At 39.9% G+C, this 21,141-nt stretch overlaps 1 protein-coding gene across 3 annotated transcripts in view; it reads right to left on the bottom strand.

The window, feature by feature from the left end:
* LOC126236900 (lysine--tRNA ligase) overlaps positions 1 to 21,141 on the bottom strand; it is a 69,071-nt gene that overhangs the window by 19,686 nt on the left and 28,244 nt on the right. For all 3 annotated transcript variants that reach the window (XM_049946546.1, XM_049946545.1, XM_049946547.1), the window contains exons 7-8: positions 15,838 to 16,097; positions 1,827 to 2,039 (exon numbers count right to left, since the gene is read on the bottom strand). In XM_049946546.1, the coding sequence (XP_049802503.1) occupies positions 1,827 to 2,039; positions 15,838 to 16,097 (473 nt within the window). The remainder of the gene's footprint in view (positions 1 to 1,826; positions 2,040 to 15,837; positions 16,098 to 21,141) is intronic.

The following is a 21,141-nucleotide window of genomic DNA, read 5'->3' as shown; positions in this document are numbered from 1 at the left end:
TGGAGGTGCAAATTTAAGATGCTGAGAAAGTATCCACCAGCAATACACCTCGAAAATTATCAACATTATTTGTACCTCCTTATAGTGCCAGTACTCAAATACCAGTATACAAAGCTGTGTAAATGTTCTTTTGTACTAGTCAACTCTGAAGGAGGACATCACCTTGAAGCTTAGCTGTGGTTTTAGTGTTGTTCATGAACTTAGTGAGCACTGAATGCCTCAATTATATGGCGAATTGTTTGCTTTACTCCACAAGGACTTTCCAGTGTCATACAACATTAGACGGTAGTCAGTATATGAGCAGATGTGTTGCTCAGTGGAACATTAAACACAGCGTACTGAAAAAACTCTATGCTCAAAATAACGTATTATGACAAGAGCAAATAACAAATACTTCATTAACTAACAAGGTGTTGGAAATGCCATTCTGTGTGAGCACTAAGCATATGCAAGTATGTCTGTGGCGAAGGAGATAAACAAAAAGTACCTTCTTCAAATGCTGACACACCAAAGACAATATGAGATACCTTACATAGTTTTGTAACATCCTGACATTTAGACTGAGCCTGTAATGATACTAGAAAGTAACATGCTAAATGGGTTCTACTGAAAGTGAAAATATTTTACAATATGATAGTCAGGTAACCAAACTCAAATAATTTAGGCAACGGAGTCAGAACCACCTTTCCTTGTGTAAATTCCTCCACACAAAAAAGGTGGTTTCAACAGGATGAACAGATGAAAAATAACACTTCGAAAACTAGTCCTGTGAGACAAATGGCAGTCAGAGCCACAGGCAGATACTACTGACTGATAAGAGAACAAGTAGCATGCCTATTACAGATTCTATATATCAGATAGCGTACAGGGTTGCTCATTTACTAAATCATGCGTTGTTTAATACTTAAAATTTTCTATCTTTCAGGCGATTCCTTGTGTGGATATAATTTGGTACCACCACTCTCACATTTGGCAACCTTCCCTGAATTACCACAATTGGAGCTTATATATGGTGTCCTACTATATACAAATAATTTTGTGATGATGTTATTGGCCATAATATTGCTATGGCCACTGCAATATACGGATATTGATGGCAGCCAAAATTGGGTTACTATTGCTATCATTGGTGTTGATAATGATAACATTACTGGAATCACTGCATTGGAGAACATCCCTCCCCAAAATATCATCATTTATAAGACTTTTCACATTGTATGCGACTGTGCGGTCATATTCTGTCTCCACCACAGCATCAGTTGCTGTTGAAAAACCATTTTGTATTAATTCTGTGTAAATTAAATTGAGGTAATGTTTTTTATTATATTTTGATTAACAGGTTTTAAATAACCTTCTGAGGTCTTCATTGTGGGAGCAAATATGATATTCTCTTTTCTTCTTCATGGATTTGTTCACTATTGACTTGCCACTTTCAACATACACTATTAATTCAAATTATGTTAATCATCCAGATAAGAACAAATAGCAACCATCTCTTTCAGCTGGATGTTTATTCTGTTTTTCACTCAAACATGTTTAACCTATTCTTATTGGGCATCACCAGTAATTTTTATGTTACCTGTTCTTTTTGTGTGATGCTTTACAGGAATAGGTGAAACATGTCTGGTTAAAAACAAAATAACCATTCAGATGCAGAAGACTGATAGCATTTGTTTGTATCTTTATGATAAACACAAATTACGTATCAACAGAGAAAGAATGGCTACAAATATTAACAATATAAAATTATGAACACAGCGAAGTTATCAGTAAGAAAGAAAAAATATGGAGATATATAACTGATCAAATAAATAAAATGAAAGTACCTTTGCCTGTTGCTCAAATCGTTCCCGTTGGACAATAGGATCATTCAGCTCAGTGTATGCATTGCATATTTCTTTTGTTGCTACAAACAACTCAAATCTTTCTGTTAATCCTTTAACAGATCGATGCCATTTGGCTAAAGGACTCATTATTTGAGGATGGTCAATAATAAATGTTGGATTTATACTGTTTTCTTCAAGGAATTCTCCAACCAGCTGAAAAAAAGTATGGAATTTTAACACACAGAGTATTACGAAAATGCAACTTCGAGACAGCTTTTCATAATATTGGTTGTAGAAAAATTCTGGTATAATGTAAATACTTTTGGATTAAAGGGGACCACTCACCAAAAAGCAGAAGCATTGAATCATTAAAAGGCACAAACAAAGACAAAGAAACCTTGATAGCTTCTGGAGTAATTGTTTTTTCGAGCTACACACGTATGCACCTGTATGGTGCTGGCATCAGGCAGGGGCACAGGCAAGTCTCTCTCTCTCTCTCTCTCTGTGTGTGTGTGTGTGTGTGTGTGTGAGTGTGTGTGTGTGTGTGTGTGTGTGTGTGTGTGTGTGCATGTTTGGTGGATGGTTTCCTTAAATCCAAAATTATTATCATAATATTATCAATTTAATAACTGCAGATGGGGAAGTATAAGGCAGGTCTTTTTACAGTGTCCAGAGTACCTTGAGCAAAGTATGACTTACAACACATAGCTGTTATTTCTGTTTGTAAAATGAATGTGAATGCTCAAACTAATAAATATAACAACATTAAAACATCTTTGAAGCATGAATAAATGAAGGGTTGTATTAAATAATCAACAAAAATTGGCCAGGTGCAAGTAGGACTCGCACACTGAGGATTCCACCCAAACTTAATTACGTATGTAGGCACTTCATCCATTCAGAGAATCGAGGATCTCGACAATTTTGCCTGTTAGTTCGAACATGCACACATCATCAGTAGGTGGGTACGTGAACGATTGAGTTGCAATTTTCTGTGAAAGGTAGACGGCCACCAAAGTGCATTAGTGTTGTAACTAGGTCTGGTAGGCTATATAAGGGGCATGAACAGCATCTGATGTTGAATGATCACTCGCCATCAAGGTTCCAGCTGACCAAATATGACCACCACACAAGGGATGATTTCTGTACTGTGCATCAAGCAGATCTGCACCCACCATCCAAGAACAAGTAAGGGATCTCCTGCACCATTCTGGTCAAAAAGTGGCAGCAGCAGCAGCCATGCTAGGGAATTAGCGATCTGCGTGTAGGCTGCTGTTAACATCACAACACAAATGGCTGCCTTTGGAGAGTTGATATAACTGGGAAGTATGAACTGCTATTGAATGGCATAGCATTGTGTTCAGCAATGAACTGTGATTCTGCACTGCTGGAAGACCATCATCAGTGTGTATGCCAGTAAGCTGGGGAGAGGTTCCATTCTTTCAATATTTTGGAGAGGCAGAGGTGTTACTCCAGAAGTTATTGTGCGGGGAATGATTGGGTACGACTTCATCACAGCTAGCAGTGATTGAGGGAACTCTGACAACACAACAGCTTGTCACAGTCATCTCTGTCCTCATGTGTTCCCTGTCATGCAACAGTATATGGTGCCTTTTCTCAACAGGACAATGCTCATCAACACACGACAAGTCTCTATGAACCACGTGCATGGTGTCAAGATTCTCCTGTGACCAGGAAGATCCGCATATTTGTCCCTCAAAGAACATGCGTGGGACCAGCTTGGATATTAACTCTGACCCAGTTTCAGTGTATCAAGGAACAGTAGCAACAGTTGTGGGCCACTTTCTCTAAGTAGAGGGTACAAATGTTCTGACACCCTTCCCGAAGGAATTAGTGCATGCACCTAGGCCAGAATGGGTGCAATGTCATACTGATAAGTGGGCTCAAACAGCCAGTTTCTTTGTCATTTTGACGTGATATTGTAATCACTGAAGGGTCTTTCTATGTAAACTGAAGGTCTTGTTATGTCTGTAACATTTCCCATGGTAAATCAGCATGCCTCGCATCATCAAACCTTTGCTGTGTACTGTTCATACTCTGGTCTATCTGTGTTTTTTGGAGCGATATGTAAAATAATGGAAATGCAACCATTCACCTATAGTGGATCTATGTGTGGAGCACAGTAAAACATAGTAGAAAGCAGCATTCACACTAGCTTTTGAACACTAGCTCTTTTTCCAGCAAATAGCTCACACAACGACACAAACACCCAGGTGCACATTCCCACGACCATGCCAAGACAGGCCCCATGGTCATGGGAGTGTGCATTCAGATGTCTGTGTGGTTGTGTGTAATACTGCTGGCAAAAGAACAAGTGCTCCATAGTTAGTGCGAATGCTGTTTTATGTTATGTGTTACAGTGCTCCACACATCGATCCTCTATATGTGTGTGGTTGGTTGCTTTTATTTTACATGCAAAGATGATGAAAATGATTCAAATGGCTCTAAGCACTATGGCACTTACCATCTGAGGTCATCAGTCAAAAAAATGGTTCAAATGGCTCTGAGCACTATGGGACTCAACTGCTGTGGTCATAAGTCCCCTAGAACTTAGAACTACTTAAACCTAACTAACCTAAGGACAGCACACAACACCCAGCCATCACGAGGCAGAGAAAATCCCTGACCCCGCCGGGAATCGAACCCGGGAACCCGGGCGTGGGAAGCGAGAACGCTACCGCACGACCACGAGAAGCGGGCGGTCATCAGTCAGGGGACATAGAACTAACTAGACCTAACTAACCTAAGGACATCACACAAATCTATGCCTGAGGCAGGATTTGAACCTGCGACCATAGCAGCAGCGTGGTTACGGACTGAAGTGCCTAGAACTGCTCGGGCACAGCGGCCAGCTAAAGACCATGAAATAACATCACATTTTTTGTCAGTGTTTACACATAAACCTTCCTCATGAATCCATCTGAAAACCATATAAAAACCCCTGAAATTCCTAAGGTTAGGCTTTACAAACACAGAAAATTGTGTTGGGGAGGACTCTGAGGAATGTGTGTAGATGCTTATACACAACACATTCATGTTCAAGACAAAATAAACCATAAAGGATTTCCCCTCATTCTTTTCTTAATGATTCAATATTCCATTGCCAACACCATTAGGATGTAATGTGACAGTAGTTTGGGATTTTCACACCTCAATTCAGTAAAAAAGATGGTATTTTCAAGTACATATTAAAAGCAATAACTTCATTGCATACACAGGTAATGCCTTATATGAGGTGTTGCTACAAAATAATGGGGTTGATGCTGTCATACAGTAAATACGCATGCGCCAAAGATGAAAAACCAATAGTTGTGAAGCATGAAGCTCTCTCAATTGAATGCGGCATCTCTGGTGCCTGTAGACAAATCAGTGTGACCGTTTCCTTCACTGGTGTGGAAACTTAACTTATAGTAAAGTGTATGGTGAAGACAGTTTATCACATATGCGAGTTTCTGAGTGGTTCAAGAGTTTCTAAGATGATCTAGAAGATACTGAAGATGCCTCACACCCAAGACACAGTTCAACATCAAAAAGGATGAAAATATCGAAACAAGTAGGTAATCTGATTTGATCTGACCACTGGTTGGCTGTTTGGCTGATTGCTGGAACTGTAGGAATCTACAAAGAATGTGTAAGGCAAATTTTACATAACCAATTTTTAAATTGGTGAAAAGTGTGTGTGAAACTGGTGCCAAAAATTCTCACGATCGAACAAATAGAAGCTTGTGAAACTACTTATACTGACACTTTAAATACCACTGAAAATGATCCTAATTTCTTGGGAAGAGTGATAACATGTAACAAATCTAAAACTAAGTGCCAATCAATGCATTGGAGAGTGTTCAACTTCAACTAGAGGAAAAAAGCTCAAATGAGCAAATCAAGATTCACAAAGTAATGATTTTTTCTCAATATTCATGGAATTTACTACCTACACTGGCTTCCTACAGGTCAAATTATTAATCAACATTGTTGCCTTGAGGTTCCTGCTAAGAACTGTGTGGGGGTCCTGCATCAAGACAACATACCGGCTCATACCACATTGTCTATTATGAGGTTTCCAGTGAAGTACAGCATCCCAGTGTTAGAACATCCACCTTATTCATCTGACCTAACACCATGTGACTTACCTATTCCCCAATGTGAATCTGCATTAATAGGAAAAAAAGTTTAGTCTGCTGAAGCAGTGAAAGAAGCAGCAGGCATCAACAAATAGTTCACAGTGGAAGACTTCCAGCACACTTTCCATCAATGGAAAATTCGCATACAGCATTGTAGGGATAAAGGAGGGGAGAATACGGAGAGCGACAATAGCCAAATATGAATCTTTATTAAATAAAATGTTTCATGCCCGGTTATTTTATAGCCACACCTCATATACTATAATGAAAGGATCGTGGAAAGAATAAATTGCTTCTCACCATATAGACAAGATGTTGAGTTGCAACAGGCACAACAAAAAGACTGCTACATGTTTCAGCTTTAGACCAAAAGGCACACACACACACACACACACACACACACACACACACACACACAAGCGCAACTCTCACACACATGACCACTGTCTCTGACCACAGAGGCTGGACTGCGAGCAACTGCACCTGATGGAAAAAGCAATCTGTGAGTGGTGGCGGGGCGGCTAATGAGGGGTCTGGTGTGAGGGGTCTGGGGTAGGACAGCAGGGTAGGGGAAGGTGTAGTGTTGCTTGTGAGAGCATGCAGGGACATGGTAGGGACCAAGTAAGGCTGCTAGATGCATCTGCGAGGTTTGGTGATGGTGATGGTGGTGGGGGGCAGGTGGGGGTGAGGGGGGGTGAGGAGGGGGGTGACTGAAGAGTGGACAAGGAATGAAATAAAGGAGGGGCAAAAAGACTAGTGTGTGCATTGATGGAATAAAAGGCTGTGTAGTGCTGGCATTGGAGTGGGGGAAGGGGATAGGTGGGTGAAACACAAGGACTTGCGAAGGCTGAGGGCATGGAGATTATAGGAACGTAGAACATATTACAAGAAGAGCTCCCACTTGCACAATTCAGAAAAGCTGGTGTTGGTAGCAAGGTTCCAGATGGTGTGGGCTGTGAAGCAGTCATTGAAGTGAAGCACATTATGTTGAGCAGCGTGTTCAGCAACTGGGTGGTGCAGCTGTCTCTTGGCCACAGTTTATCGGTGACCATTCATGCGTACAAAAGCATGTTGGTTGTCATGCCCATGTAGAAAGTAGCCCAGTGGTTGCAGCTTAGTTTGTAGATCACAGGACTGCTTTCACAAGTAGCTCTATCTTTGATGGTTTAGGAGATGCCTGTGACTGGACTGGACTAAGTGGTGGTGGTGGTGGGAGGATGTATCAAACAGATCTACGAGGCATGAGACAAGCAATAGGGAGCATGAAGGAGGACATTGCATAGGTTTGGTGGGCAGTAGAATGCCATTGTGGGAGCTGTGGGATGGATAGTGGGCACAATATTACTCATTTCCAAGCACAATGAGAGGTAGTCGAAATCTGGTGAAGAATGTGATTCAGCTGCTTCAGTCCTGGGTGGTAACAAGTCACTAGGGGAGTGCTCTTTTGTTGCCAGACTGTGGTAATGTAGGAGGTGTTTGCAGAGAGAAAGCACAGGAAATCTGTTTCTGTACAAGTTTGAGAGGGTAATTTTGGTCTGTGAAGGCCTTAGTGACACCATTCGTATATTTGGAGAGGGACTGCCCCTCACTACAGATGTGAGGGACACAGGTGGCTAGGCTGTATGAAAGGCACTTCTTGGTATAGAATTGGTGGCAGCTGTCAACGTGTAGGTATTTGTGGTGGTTGTTCAGTTTGATATGGACGAAGGTACTGCATAGGATGGTACTGAGCAGGTGCCCATTGCTGTACCATGGATTTGTTTGCAGATCATGCCTTCAAAGGAAGTAATTGCGGGTGAGAATATAATTGGTCAGGGTGACTGAAAAGGAGGTTGTACGCCTGGAGTCAGTCGGGCATGGTTTAATAGTGAAAAGGCCATGGGCATTGGGGAAGTTAGGTAGGGGGAGGTGGATCAATAGTGACAAGCAGGACACCACATGAGAAAGGAATACTATCTGTGAACAATTGGTGGAGGATATGGTTGGTGTCTTTTATACAGGAGGGTAGGCTACAGGTAATAGGCAAATGTGTTGATACAGGAGATAGTCTCTCAACGGGTGCGCAGTAACTGACCACAATAGGGCATCCTGGGTGGTTGAGTTTATGGATTTTAGGAAGCAAGTAGAAAGTAGGAACACAGTGTTTCACCAGGTAATACCTGTGGTTCAAAACCAGTGGTGGAGCCTTTGTGTTAGGTAGGCTTACAAGGTCAGGATCAGTTTATAGGTGGTGGATTGTGGTTCTTTCAGTTGGTGTAAGGTTAGCATCCACAGTGAAAGATTTGGGAAATGGTAGTGAGGAATACTAACAAGGGTGGATCATAGTTGGATGGAAGAGTGAACTGAGGCAGCAGGGTTCAACATTGGCTTTGAGTTGAGTCTGATTAGTAGGGTTGGTGGCAAAAAAGTGTTTCCACTGTGGGAACCACGAGACGGGGAGGTCTTTAGCAAGTCTAGGATGATTCAATTTGGGAGTGGGGTATAAAGTAAGACCTTCAAAAAGGACTCATACTTCTGTGGGACCATGGGTTTTGGGGAAAAGGCTCATGACTGTTTAGACTGCGTATTCTGTATGGTGGTCGAGGGAGTTACTGAGGATGCCCCACCCTCAGGTCTGCAAAGCAGGTTTTGTCAGCTATGAAAGGATGAGGAGGAGGCTGGAGGCTGTTGCAGAGGTGGTGGATACTGATAGTGCATGGCTGGTGTAGGACGTAAACTCGTTTCTGAGAATTTTGTGGAAGGAGAGCAGGTATTGCAAGGAAGTTTGGGCCTGAGTTACATGCTTTTGCAGGACCTGGTTGATGATGGTTATGGACTGGTGGAATTTGAATAGATAGAGGTCATTGTGGAATGAGTGGTTGCAGCCAGAAATGGGTAAGTTGACCATAAGGGCAACTGGCAAGGGGGAGAGACTCCGTGAGCTAGGCAAAAAAGCAGGAACAGTATGTGGGATTGGGTTCTGGCTAGGGATGATGAAACTGTTGTGTATTGATGCAGATGGGAAGAGCATGGATCCATGGTGGAGAATGAAACAAGTAAAAATACTTGCCAAAAAACTCATGAAAATACATAAGATATAAAAGAAAAATCACAAAAAGGATAAAATATAGGCAAAGAAGGTGAAACCTGAAGGAGCAGGATCAATATTGAAATGAACTAAAATTGACACGAAAACAAAATGAGATCAAAGAGAAAAATAAATAAAATGATGATAATGTGGAATGCAGATTGAGTGTGTGTGTGTGTGTGTGTGTGTGTGTGTGTGTGTGTGTGTGTGTGCGCGCGCTGGAATAAGAGAAGAGGAAAGGAGGGTAGTGGGAGGTTAGTAGGTTGAGGTTCAGCAAGTTAATGTGGTAAGGCACGGCAAATATCACACTTGAAAATACGCAACAATGAGGCAGGAATAGTGATCAATTTGACAGTCTAGGATTAATAATGTCAGTGGGAATATTGTGAGACATGAGATGTGAGCCGTGGCAACACTAGATATCGACCCTTGCCGTCTGTTTTGATCTTTGGTTCTCAGCTATGACTCTAGCACGAGGTGGTGTGCTCTAGCGAACAGAGAAAGGGGTTGCTGGAGAGATGTGGAGCAGTACAAGCATAGAAAGTGCCTCACAAAGTGGTCATTGCTTTGGCCGGCATTGGCAGTACTTGCAATGTGTTGTGGACTAGCCAGGGAGCCTAGGTGCTTGGGGGCCATTGATGGCTGTTGCTACGTGGACCTGGTTCACTTATCTGCCAATTGGAGAATTTATGCTGTCAGACATGGACTCTTGGAAATACTCTGAGGTGATTTTTCTGTGCTTACATTGTTTTATTTGAACATGTTTTCTGGCCTCTATATCTGGAGGTGCGTTTATCCTGAAGTTGTTTTAAATATAGTTCGTTGTTTGCTTCTGAACTCTGAATTCATATTCATGATTTACTGTGGGAGTTGGTTTTACAATCTGTTAAGTTCTGAGAGATGCTGAATAGTAATTCAAGTTTGAGTTGTTTGACTAAAAAAAAATCTAAGATCACTGTGGGTATTTATTGTTTCAGCCTCTCCCAGTACCTGCATTTAGTCTGTTCCTGGCAGCACTGTATATTGCCGAGCAGAGATCGTATTCGACATCCTTGTTATTCCACCAGATATTTTCTGGGGAGTTTTGGGTGTTGTCTCTGCATAGGATAAGTAATGTCTGTAAGGCAGACTTACATTTTGTGAACTAGTTTTACGGCAAATTTAAATGTGGTTTTGATCCAAGTGTTTTAAGATTTAAATTTCCTTGGGTTGTTGACTTCGATTTGAGTGTTGCCCCTCATGTGTTTACAATTTATATTTTGTACACTCAGTTGAAATTTTGTTACTGCACTTATGGGTTCATTGGGGTGTTCTGGGCTTAGCTGTGTTAATCATTCTGTGTGCACATGGTTGGTGTGTCTGTAATTTAATATTGACTAATATATGCTCTGTACTCCAGGTGTATACGCTAAACTTGGTTGCTTGTGGGCCTTGTACAATTATGCACAGGCATGTGTGTTCAAGCCTGGTTGTGGCTTGTGATCCTGATTTTGCATGCCTGTGATCTAATAGTACACCGTCTGTCCCTCTGCCGGCTGTTGAGTGGTTGGGATAGTGAGGCATTAACTGTGTTTACAGTTGTGTGCAACAGTGTTATTGGACCCACTCAGTGGATGGAATTCACATACAAGATAAGTTGTATTTGTTTTGTACTACCCCTCAGAGTCTTTGACACAATCTTGCAGTGTTTGCTTTAGTAGCTTGTTCTCTCCAAGCAGTCATTAAATTCTATGTTATAGAAAAGGGTTTCAATTTTGTATATTACCACATACCTTCGGGTTGTATATTAAGACTGGTATATTTCTTTACTGTTGTTGTACTTTTATATTTCTAAAAGAAAAACAGATTCATATGTTAATGTTTTCCTAAAAATGTTGTTGGGGATGAAGAATTTCACCCTTGGTATTCACAAAGAGTATGGGAGTCTCTTGTCCTGCTAACAGTGATTATCACATACTGTTCAAAATTATCTTAATAAGCAGCAGTTGTGATCTCCTCGTACCTCTAAACCGAGTTCTTGCCCTTTATTGCCAACATCTTGTTCCGTCTAAGGGTGAATTATTATTAGCATGATTGTGCCTCTTGGAACCTGATATCCGTTGTAAACATGTTTTGGGAACTGTACTTATTCGTTAAACCATTTTTTAATTACTAAAATTATCATTAACTGGTTCATGTGAAATGATGTGTTACTGATCTCTTGCCATCTCACTGGTGGTTGTTAAGTCCATCCGAACAAATTTTGAAATTCCTATAAATTAAATTATTTTTTTCTATGTGAAAGCTTTATATTTTCATGTGAAGTTTATTGCTTGTTTTAATTCTGAAACCATCAATGAATAAATCATTTTGTATGCAATAAACGGTGAATGATAATCCAAATCCTGGGGTCCAGTGCTTTCTATAAAATCCTTATTGAAGATTTTGGGGCACTGAGGTTTCCCCATTACAAGATGCTGCACTTATCAACAGCAGGGTCACATAGCCATGTGTTCTGCGAGAATGAGACATCAAGGGTGAGTGTGGTTTCGAAAGTGACACATAAAACACAAGCGAAGTAAAGTAATGCATTATAGAATAGTAACAAAGGAAAACAGCACTAGGTTGCAGGATGGAGGTTAAGCCGCTACGCAAAATCAAACAATGGAAAATCCAGGTTGGAATGACGACAATATTATGATAACACCCACAGATTGCTTTGTTACTCACTATGCAGAGGTGACATTGAGGCACAGACAGGAAAAAAGACTGCTATACATCCTACAGCTTCCTTTCTGGTCACCATAACCAACTATATACTCACCCACAAATACTTCACCTTTGAAGGCACCACCTACAGACAAATCCATGGTACAGCAATGGGAACCCACATGGCACACTTGTTCACCGGCCATCTAGAGGGATCCTTCCTAACCATCACCTGGTTCAGATTCACTTATGACATTTTCGTGATATAGACTGAGAGTAAGGACACCTTATCTACATTCCTCTAGAACCTCAACACCATCTCACCCATTCGTTTCACTTGGTCATTCTAAATCCAACAAGCAACCTTTTTTTGATATAGATCTTCACCTCAAAAATAGCTACATCAATACCTCCGTCTATATCAGACCTGCCAACCACCAGCAACAAATCCACTTCGACAGCTCCCATCCATTCCATACCGAGAAGCCTCTTTCACACAGCCTAGCCACCAGTGGTCCTCACATCTGTAGCTAGGAGCAGTCCCACTCCAAATATACCAAAGGTCTCACTAAGGCCTTCACAGACTGAAATTACCCTCCTAACCTTGTACAGAAATGGATCTCCCATGCCTTGTCTCTCCAGCCAGCTTCCAACTCCCACCATCTGGCCACAGAGAAACACTCCCATCGCGCCTCAGTATTACCCAGGACTCAAGCAACTGAACCACACTCTCCCAGGTTTCTGACTATCTCTCGTTACACTCTGAAATGAGGAATATCCTCCCGCAGTGATATTCTGCCACCCACCAAATCCACGCAGTATCCTCATCCATTGCTACTCCATCCTTGCTCCCAACCCTTTACCTCACGGTTCATATCTCTGCAATAGACCTAGATGCTCCAGACTGCCCATAGGCATCACCTACCCCATCAAAGGCAGGGCTACCTGTGAAAGCAGTCGTGTTATCTACAAATTAAGCTGCCTTCTACATGGTATGACAACGAACAAGCTTTCTGTCCGCATGATAACTGGACCACCCAGTTACTAAACATGTTGTCCAACACAATGTGCTTCACCTTAATGAGTACTTCACAGCCTTTGCCAACTGGATCCTTCCAACCAACACCAGCTTTTATGAACTATGCAGATTGTAACCATTCCTGAAATATATCCTACCTCCCTTAACCCCCCCCCCCCTCCCCCCGATCACGACCTTAGCTAATCACTCTCCTTCACCCACCTATTCCATTCCCTGCTCTGCTCCAGCACTACTCTGCCTTCTATTTCACCAAAGCACTCACTAGTCTTTTCAGTCTTTTTCTCCATCCTCTACTTCTCTCCTTTTTGTTACTCCCTCCCTCTCCAAAAAACTCCCAACTGCATGTGTCAGCCCTACCCCATCCAACAGCCCCACTGCATCCACACCTGCTCCCATAAGCAGCAGTACACCGTCCCCCACTCCACCCTGCAATCCTCTCCATCCCTGTCCCAGAGCCTCTTCCTTACCTCCCGCCAACAAAAGATTGCTACTCCTATCAGATGCAGTCTCTTGCAGTCTGGCCTCAGTGGCCAAAGGAGGTATTTTGGCAGAAATCTTAAATGTATAGAAGTCTTTTTGTTGTGCCTGTCCGCAACTCAACATCTCCTCTATATGGTGAGAAGCAATCTATCTTTTTCACAATATTGTCCTTGTATACGATAACTTTCTCAAGAGCTAGAGCTATAAAATTTATATGCTACAGCGGTAATGAAGGAAGGAAGGAAGATTAGAGTTTATCGTCCTGTTGATGGCACAGCCACTAGAGATGGAGTAAAAGATCGGATTATACGAGGATGGGAAAGGAAACTGGCTGAGTCCTGTTAAAAGGAACCACACTGGTATTTGCCTGGAGTGATTTAGAGAAATCACATAAAACCTAAATCTGGATGGCCAGACAGCGATTTGAACCTCCTGTACTCGAGTCCAGTGTACTAACCGCTACACCACCCCCATGATGGTGATGAGTGGGACGACTGAATGGACAGATGAGGGTAACTGCATGGTGAACGCATTGAAGAGAGGCTGTTGGGGTGTGGAGTGCTGGGATGAAGGAACTGAAGGAAGAACAATAGGAGAAACTGTCCACCTGGAAGTAATGTATTTGGTGTGAAAACTGATTCATAAATTTTAGTTGAAAGTATTGTGTGATACTGGAAGCAAGTTTTATGTTGTTTTGGAGGGGCACCATTTCACTTGAGTTGACAAGCAACAGTCCTCTTGATTTGCTAACACACAAACTCATTATACCAGTAGTTTGAAGATACGAAAGCATATTCAAAACTGATCCTGTAATTACTGCACAGCATGTGTCAGAGCATTTACTCTCACAAAGTAGAGCTATACTGTTGGCAACGCTAATGTGCAATGGGTAACAACTGGCTGTTTTAGCGAATATTATGGTTTCACTGATTTAATGTTCCATCAAGGACAAAGTCATTATAGATAGAGCACAAACTCAGATTGGGGAAGGAAATCAGCTGTGTCTTTTCACAAGGAAATATTCTTGTATTTGCTTTACACAATTAAGCGAAACTATGGCACACCTAAATCTACATGGCTGTATAGGAATTTGAATCTCAATTCACCCAAATGAGAATCCACTGTCTTAATCACCAAATCTCCTCATTTGGTACTGCTGCTTTAGGATGTGCAGACGTGAGAAGCTGGTTACTGATAAGTTATTTAACACTGACAGTAGTAATATGTGATTTGCAAAAAGAGAAAGTTACTTCCACAATTGAGAAACAGTGGAGCTTTACTGGCTCATTGTTAACTTCTGGTGGTGAATATATACTCTAGGAACATGAAAAAAATGGTCACTGTATGCTCCACAAAGAAAGCTAGAAAATTTCAGTTTAACATCCAGACTGAGAGCCCATGGCGAATATAGAACTCTATTCCTAACAACAATAATAATAATGATAATAATCCATACCCAATACCACAAATATACAGAAGAAAACAGGAGAAAAAATTGAAAAATACATCCAACTGGCTGAGGAAGTCAAGGACATGTGGCATCAGGATAAAGTTGACATTATACCAATTATACTATCAACTACAGGAGTCATACCACACAATATCCACCAGTACATCAATGCAATACAGCTACATCCAAACGTATATATACAACTACAGAAATCTGTAATTATTGATACATGTTCAATTACCTGAAAGTTCCTAAATGCAATTTAACATATACCGTACAGTTAAAAGGAAGTCACACTTGATCAAGGTCCGCGTCACTTTCCATTTTTAACCAGATATAACGTCTGAGAAAGGAAAGAAATAATAATATGTTTGGGTATTAAACTGTGTATCGGAATGTGACAAATCCGGCTATCTGAATTTCATGAGCAATGTGCTACAAATTGCACTATCTGAACGCTCCTTTACAGACTGCCACATGCATTCATCCATTCATTACAAACTTCTAAATGTTTTCCCCACAATACTGTGAGATAATCATATCTAGGAGAGTGGATAAAGCAATGAATTTGGATTCAGGACTGCTACTGAGATTGCATTCCACCCTTTGCAAAGTATATATGCTGATTACATGTGGTAAGACAGGACTGTGTGTCAGATTGGGCAATGATGTGTGTAGTGCACAATGATTTATACTGAAAAATTTTTGTAGCGCTACTCAAAACTAAACCATACCACAATGATTAGCATGTGCAGAACACAAAGTCTATCAGGAAATACAAATACCAATGCTGGAAAATTTGTTGGAAAGTTATCTGCTGCACAGTTATGAAAGACATTCATCAGTTTCTTACTACACTACAGAGACCTCAAAATGCCCTCATCAGTGTATAATTTAACATAATGTGCTTTTTAAATTTATTGGATATGTGGCTACTGCTTGATCTCCTAATTTCATTGTCCTTACAAACTATGTTGATTACATTTCATTAGAAATTTTTGCCAGTTATTCTGTCACTCACTGGCTCACTGTGCAACCTTAAAAGAGATGCACAGATGACATAATGAATACTCCACGACATACTGAATACTCCAATTCCTTGCAGCTGAACAATAAACATGAGGAAAAAAAATTAATGAAAATACCTTGTCCAGCAACCGAGCAGTTGTTCGTGGTGGCGCACATTCCACTTCGTGCTTTTCACACAAGTCACTAAAAAACTTATTTGCTTCAGGTGTTCCAAGTGTTTCTGGGCTTGGTAATTTTATATTTAGTTTCTCCTCTAATGCTGGGAACATACTTATTCTCTTAAATGGAGGTGTAAAGTCAATTTCTATTGCTTTTCCATCTGGGCCCTCTGGATGATATGTCACTTTATACGACCCGTGAATACTTTTAACCATACCTGACAACAGAAAAAACAGTGTCATAAGCACATCATCATCTTCTATTTGTAATATTTGCATGCAGCACCCAAAATTTAACATGGAATGTATGACTATAAATATAAAATGTTGTATTACATTAACATCTCTGTTGGATAACGTGTGATGCAATTAGATTTACGTTCAGCAACTACTTTTGTATGTCATTCACACTTTCTATCAGAAGCCATTTTTTTTTTTTTTTTTTTTTTTTTTACTTCCAATAAAATCTTGTACATACTTTTAAAAGATTCCAGGTAACAATACTCTGATATCAAAGCTTGTATGGATCCCCCCCCCCCATTATTTTTTTCTGCATGATGCTGATTCTTGACACTCTACTCAACTGTTCTGATCCACAACCACCACTTACAAATTACAGCAATAAACCTAATATGGCCAAATCCCAGAACTGAAATGATGATGAAGAGCTGGGAAGTGTCAGAGACCTAAATAGTGGCAAGTCAAGTGGGAGTGGAAGTGACAGAATTCCAGCTGAGATTCTAAAATATGGAGGAGAAGCACTGCATGGATGTTTGTTTCACCGGGTACAGGTGATACGGAAAACTGAAACCATACCAACAGCATGGAAGGAATCAATAACTGATACATAGAAAAAGACACATGAAAGACTTCAGAAGCTACAGGGGAATATCATCTCATGTTTGGTTCTTTATTATGGCATAATTCCATACAAGTTAGAAGATAGAAAACGTGCACTTGAAATGCAGCGAACAGTTGAAACTAGCCAACAGTGCGAAATTAAACACTTTGTTTCAAATAAATTGACGGCCTCTGTGGATAAGGTTAATAAAAGCCAAATTTCTTCAGCAAACCGACAAAAAATAACTTCATTGTTCTGCAAGGTGATTAATCCTTGACTGTCACAAAGGTGGAAATAAAATCTGAAACTAATAACATATTTTAGCCTTCCATAATTATGTAAACGTTTTTTAATTTACTTGGTAGCTCCCACCCAAAGAAATCCGTTTTGTTTTGATTTGACGTGAGAGCAATAAACAGAGAGGAAACAGCACAGTCACTAAACGTAAACGCAAGTCGTGTGGAGACTACCCACCTCCCCACTACAATTCAGACTGCTCTGTGCGTCAGCCCCGGATCTACGATATTTCCAAACCGGGGCAATATCAGGCAGTGGCCTCCAGCCACACATCTGTTAGCCAGAAGCGGGAGAAGGTACTGCTCATACGCAACTCAACTGCGTATGCCCAAGAGCCTGCCCGCAACAGCTCAAATGAATGTATTTACAACAGCTGTCACGTCACGCTCATCGGAGGCAATTTGTTGTTAGGAAGCATTGCATATTCTTCCTAAAGCCTTTGACACACCTTCCTGTTGGCAGACACTTGTATGAGCACTGTGTTTTGTTGTTATATATATATATATATATTATTATTATTATTTTTTTTTTACTCGTTCATGTTTTGTTGCTGCAGTATTATTGTACAGAAGTGGGATACAGTAATATCCTTTGTTAGAGTATTGGTTCTTATCAGTCAAAATCACAAAAATTTAACAAATTCCCGGGTTTTCCCCGGATCTCTCGGGTTGTATACACCCTGTAATTCATTTCATAGCTCCCAGCTACAGAAATCCGTTTTGTTTCCATTTGACATGGTTGCTGTAAACGAAGTGAGAACAGCAAAATCACGAAATGTAAATGCAGGTCATGTAGAGACTACTCCCCACTACAACTCTGACTGCTCTGCACATCTGCAAATGTGTTAGGTTGGATGCACCAGAAAGATTTGTCTAGGTAGCACGTAGCTGACTGCAGGTACTGCTTACACATCTAACAGCCACACTTCAAGTAATGAGAAGCACGAGAAAGTGCTGTTCCTATGCAACTTCAGCTCTGCACAGACCACGAATCTGCTGGCAACTTCTCAAATGAACCTGATTTAAACAGTTGTGACACCACAGTCATCAAAAGCTGTTTGTTTTTACAAATTACTGCATAGTCTTCACACTACCACCCTTTAACACATTTTGTTGATAGTGGACCCTTGTGTGATTACTGTGTTTTGTTGTTGTAAACGAAGCATTTTCCTTGCAACTTAAGTTTCATATTGGTGTTTTTCTCTCATTTATGTTTTCTTGTTGCAGAATTATTTTGCAGTAGTGGGCTAACATAAAATTCTTTGTTAGAGTATCAGTCCTTATTGTCAAAATTACAAAAATTTAACTCAAAACTAAAACAATGAAAAATTCCCAGAATTCTAAAAAATTCCCAGGTTTTCCCAAATTTCCCAGGGCATATGCACCCTGTAAATAATAAAAAGAAGCCCAATGAACAAAATGTAAGACTGGAATAAGTAACCAGTAACCTCTGCTGACGTGGCTGTCAGAATGCGGCACAGGCAAGTACTGTCTGAAGGAACACAACTGCTAGAGGGCCCTTCAAGACCTCTTGATAAGTTGCATCAAGAACAGAAAATCTTACATCGTGTTTGTTCGGCTTCTTTTCTTTTTTACCGTTTTTGTATAACTTTGTAAGTTCCTTGACCCCAATGCATGGCTATATGATTACTGTTACCTAAAGTTACAGTGAAAGCTTTTTAACATCACACATTCTCAACCACCTTGTTTTTAGTAATTTAAAAAATCATTTTATTCATTTCTTATTAACAATTTAAAACTCCTTTTCATTTACCTAGTTTTATGTACTTAACTTTATTACTGTCACAACTTTTAACACTTTTAGTTCAGTTTTTTATCCAATCGTATGTTTTCAGTTAATTTCACATACATGTTTGTCACAGGTGTGAACATTAGTGACATCTGATGAGCTTTTTGTGTCGCAACTCAACAGCAGTACCACTGATATTATTATTATTATTATTATTAGTCGTAAAGCTCCCAACATGGAAGACGCTAAGTAAAGATAGTTCACTTCTGGGGCTTCTTATTCTTCTTGTTTGCCCACCAGGTCTTCATTCTTTGCGAGAATTCAGCTTTCCTTTCTTCGCTCCATTTTGTTCCAGTTCTCGGCACTTTTGTCTCTGGTTTGACCTCCCATTTGTCAACTTTAAGTTTGAAATTGTTTCTTTTGTTCATGTCTTCAGTAGTAATGTTGGCTAATTCCAGATCTTTCTTTACATTTTTGATCCATTCTCCTCCATTAACAAGGGATGCTACGTATCTTACTATTTTTTTTGTAAGTCTGTGATCGGGAAGTCTCATTATGTGGCCATAGAATTTTAGACGCCTCTTCCTCATGTCTATCTCTATGTTAGAATATTCTTCAATTTTAGAATTTTTCTGTAATCTATACCCCTCTTTGGTCCATCTTGGTCCCAGAATTTTCCTAATGATTTTCCTTTCCTCTTTCTTCAGGTTTTCCATATCTGTTTTCCTTTTAAGTGTCAAGGTTTCGCTGGCATATAGCATTATTGGTTTAATTACCGACTTATAATGTTTAATTTTTGTATTTATAGATAGACATTTTTTATTGTAAATGTTTTGGACCAGCCCTAGACCCCTACGAGCTTTTAATATTCTTTCTTGTTGTGAGTATTTTTCAGAAATTCTCTCTCCTAAATATTTAAAGTATGGTACCCTCTTAATTTCTCCATATTTGGTTTGTAACTTAGAAATTTCTAGATTTGTTGTTGTAAACACCGTTTTCTCAAAAGATATTTGTAGGCCAACTTTTCCTGCACACTCTTTTAAGGTTTCTATCTGTTTGACTGCCATTTCACTAGAATCTGCCATTATTGCAAGATCGTCTGCGTAGGCTAAGTAGGGGATTTGTAGGTCATCTTTTTTGGTTCCCAGTGATATTGGTTTCCAGTACTTTTCTTTTTTGAGTTCTTTTTCCCATTCTGCCATGACTCTATCCAGAACTAAGTTAAATAACAGAGGTGATAATCCATCACCTTGTCTAACCCCAGTTTTTATCTCAAATGATTTTGAAAGTTTTCCCATGAATTTCACTTTGCATTTTGTATTTGTTAATGTCTGCTCTATGATGTTCCGTGTCTTCTTATCCAGTCCTTGTTCTTCAAGAATTTTAAATAGTGTGGGTCTGTGAATTGAATCATATGCCTTTTTAAAGTCGACAAAGACATATACTGTAGGCTTCCTTCGCATTTGTCTCATCCTTGTAGTCAATTTCAAGTTTAAAATTTGTTCTGGACATGATCTGTTTGGTCTGAAACCAGCTTGGAAATCTGAGATTTTGGGTTCTATCAGTTTTTGTGTTCTTTCAAGAAGACAAGCTGATAATATCTTGTATGTGACGGCAAGTAAGGAGATTCCTCTATAGTTGTTCACATCCGATTTATCCCCTTTTTTATGTAACGGATGTATTAGGGCACATTTCCAATCTTCTGGTATTTCTTCAGTAACCCATATGTTTTGAATAATTTTAACTAGCTCATTTCTTGAGTTAGACCCTAGACTTTTGAGAAATTCAGCTACAATTCCATCTTCTCCTGATGCTTTGTTATTTTTGAGTTTGTTTATGTGTTTGATAATTTCTTCTTCAGTTGGCAGTACAGAGTCTTGCTGTTGCGGGGCTTTAGTGCTGGATATTGGAAGAGCTTCTGTTGGTTCTGATATTATTATTATCCCTGCACTGTAGCCTAGATTTCACTGCTTTTCCATACCTTTCAACAATGCAAAATTATAACTTAGTTCATTTCTTACGATGATGCCACATTGGCTTAATCATATTTGAATACTTTTCTGTTATAGCAAGATACGTTTTATCACATTTTTAAGCTATGTTTTCTACAATGATGGTCTGACAACAATTTGTCTGTGATCTGACTGGAATTCAAACAAAGAAATTTTATATTTTAATGCCATTTCCAACTATTTTCCATTTGCAATTCAGAAACTTGCAATTTTTGTGCTGCTGAAGTGTTGAAGCTACACTTAAATTTGTTGCCTAAGTAAGGTATATGAAGAATATGAGTCAAAACTTATTTCGTGCACACACAATTTTAGCCTGTTAACTGTCAAGTGAATAAAAATAATATCTCATATTAAAACTGACCT

This window comes from Schistocerca nitens, chromosome 2 (assembly GCF_023898315.1).
Source record: "Schistocerca nitens isolate TAMUIC-IGC-003100 chromosome 2, iqSchNite1.1, whole genome shotgun sequence".
Lineage (NCBI taxonomy): Eukaryota > Metazoa > Arthropoda > Insecta > Orthoptera > Acrididae > Schistocerca > Schistocerca nitens.
The sequence above is the reverse complement of the archived record's forward strand: the minus strand, read 5'-3'. Positions and strand labels throughout refer to the sequence as shown.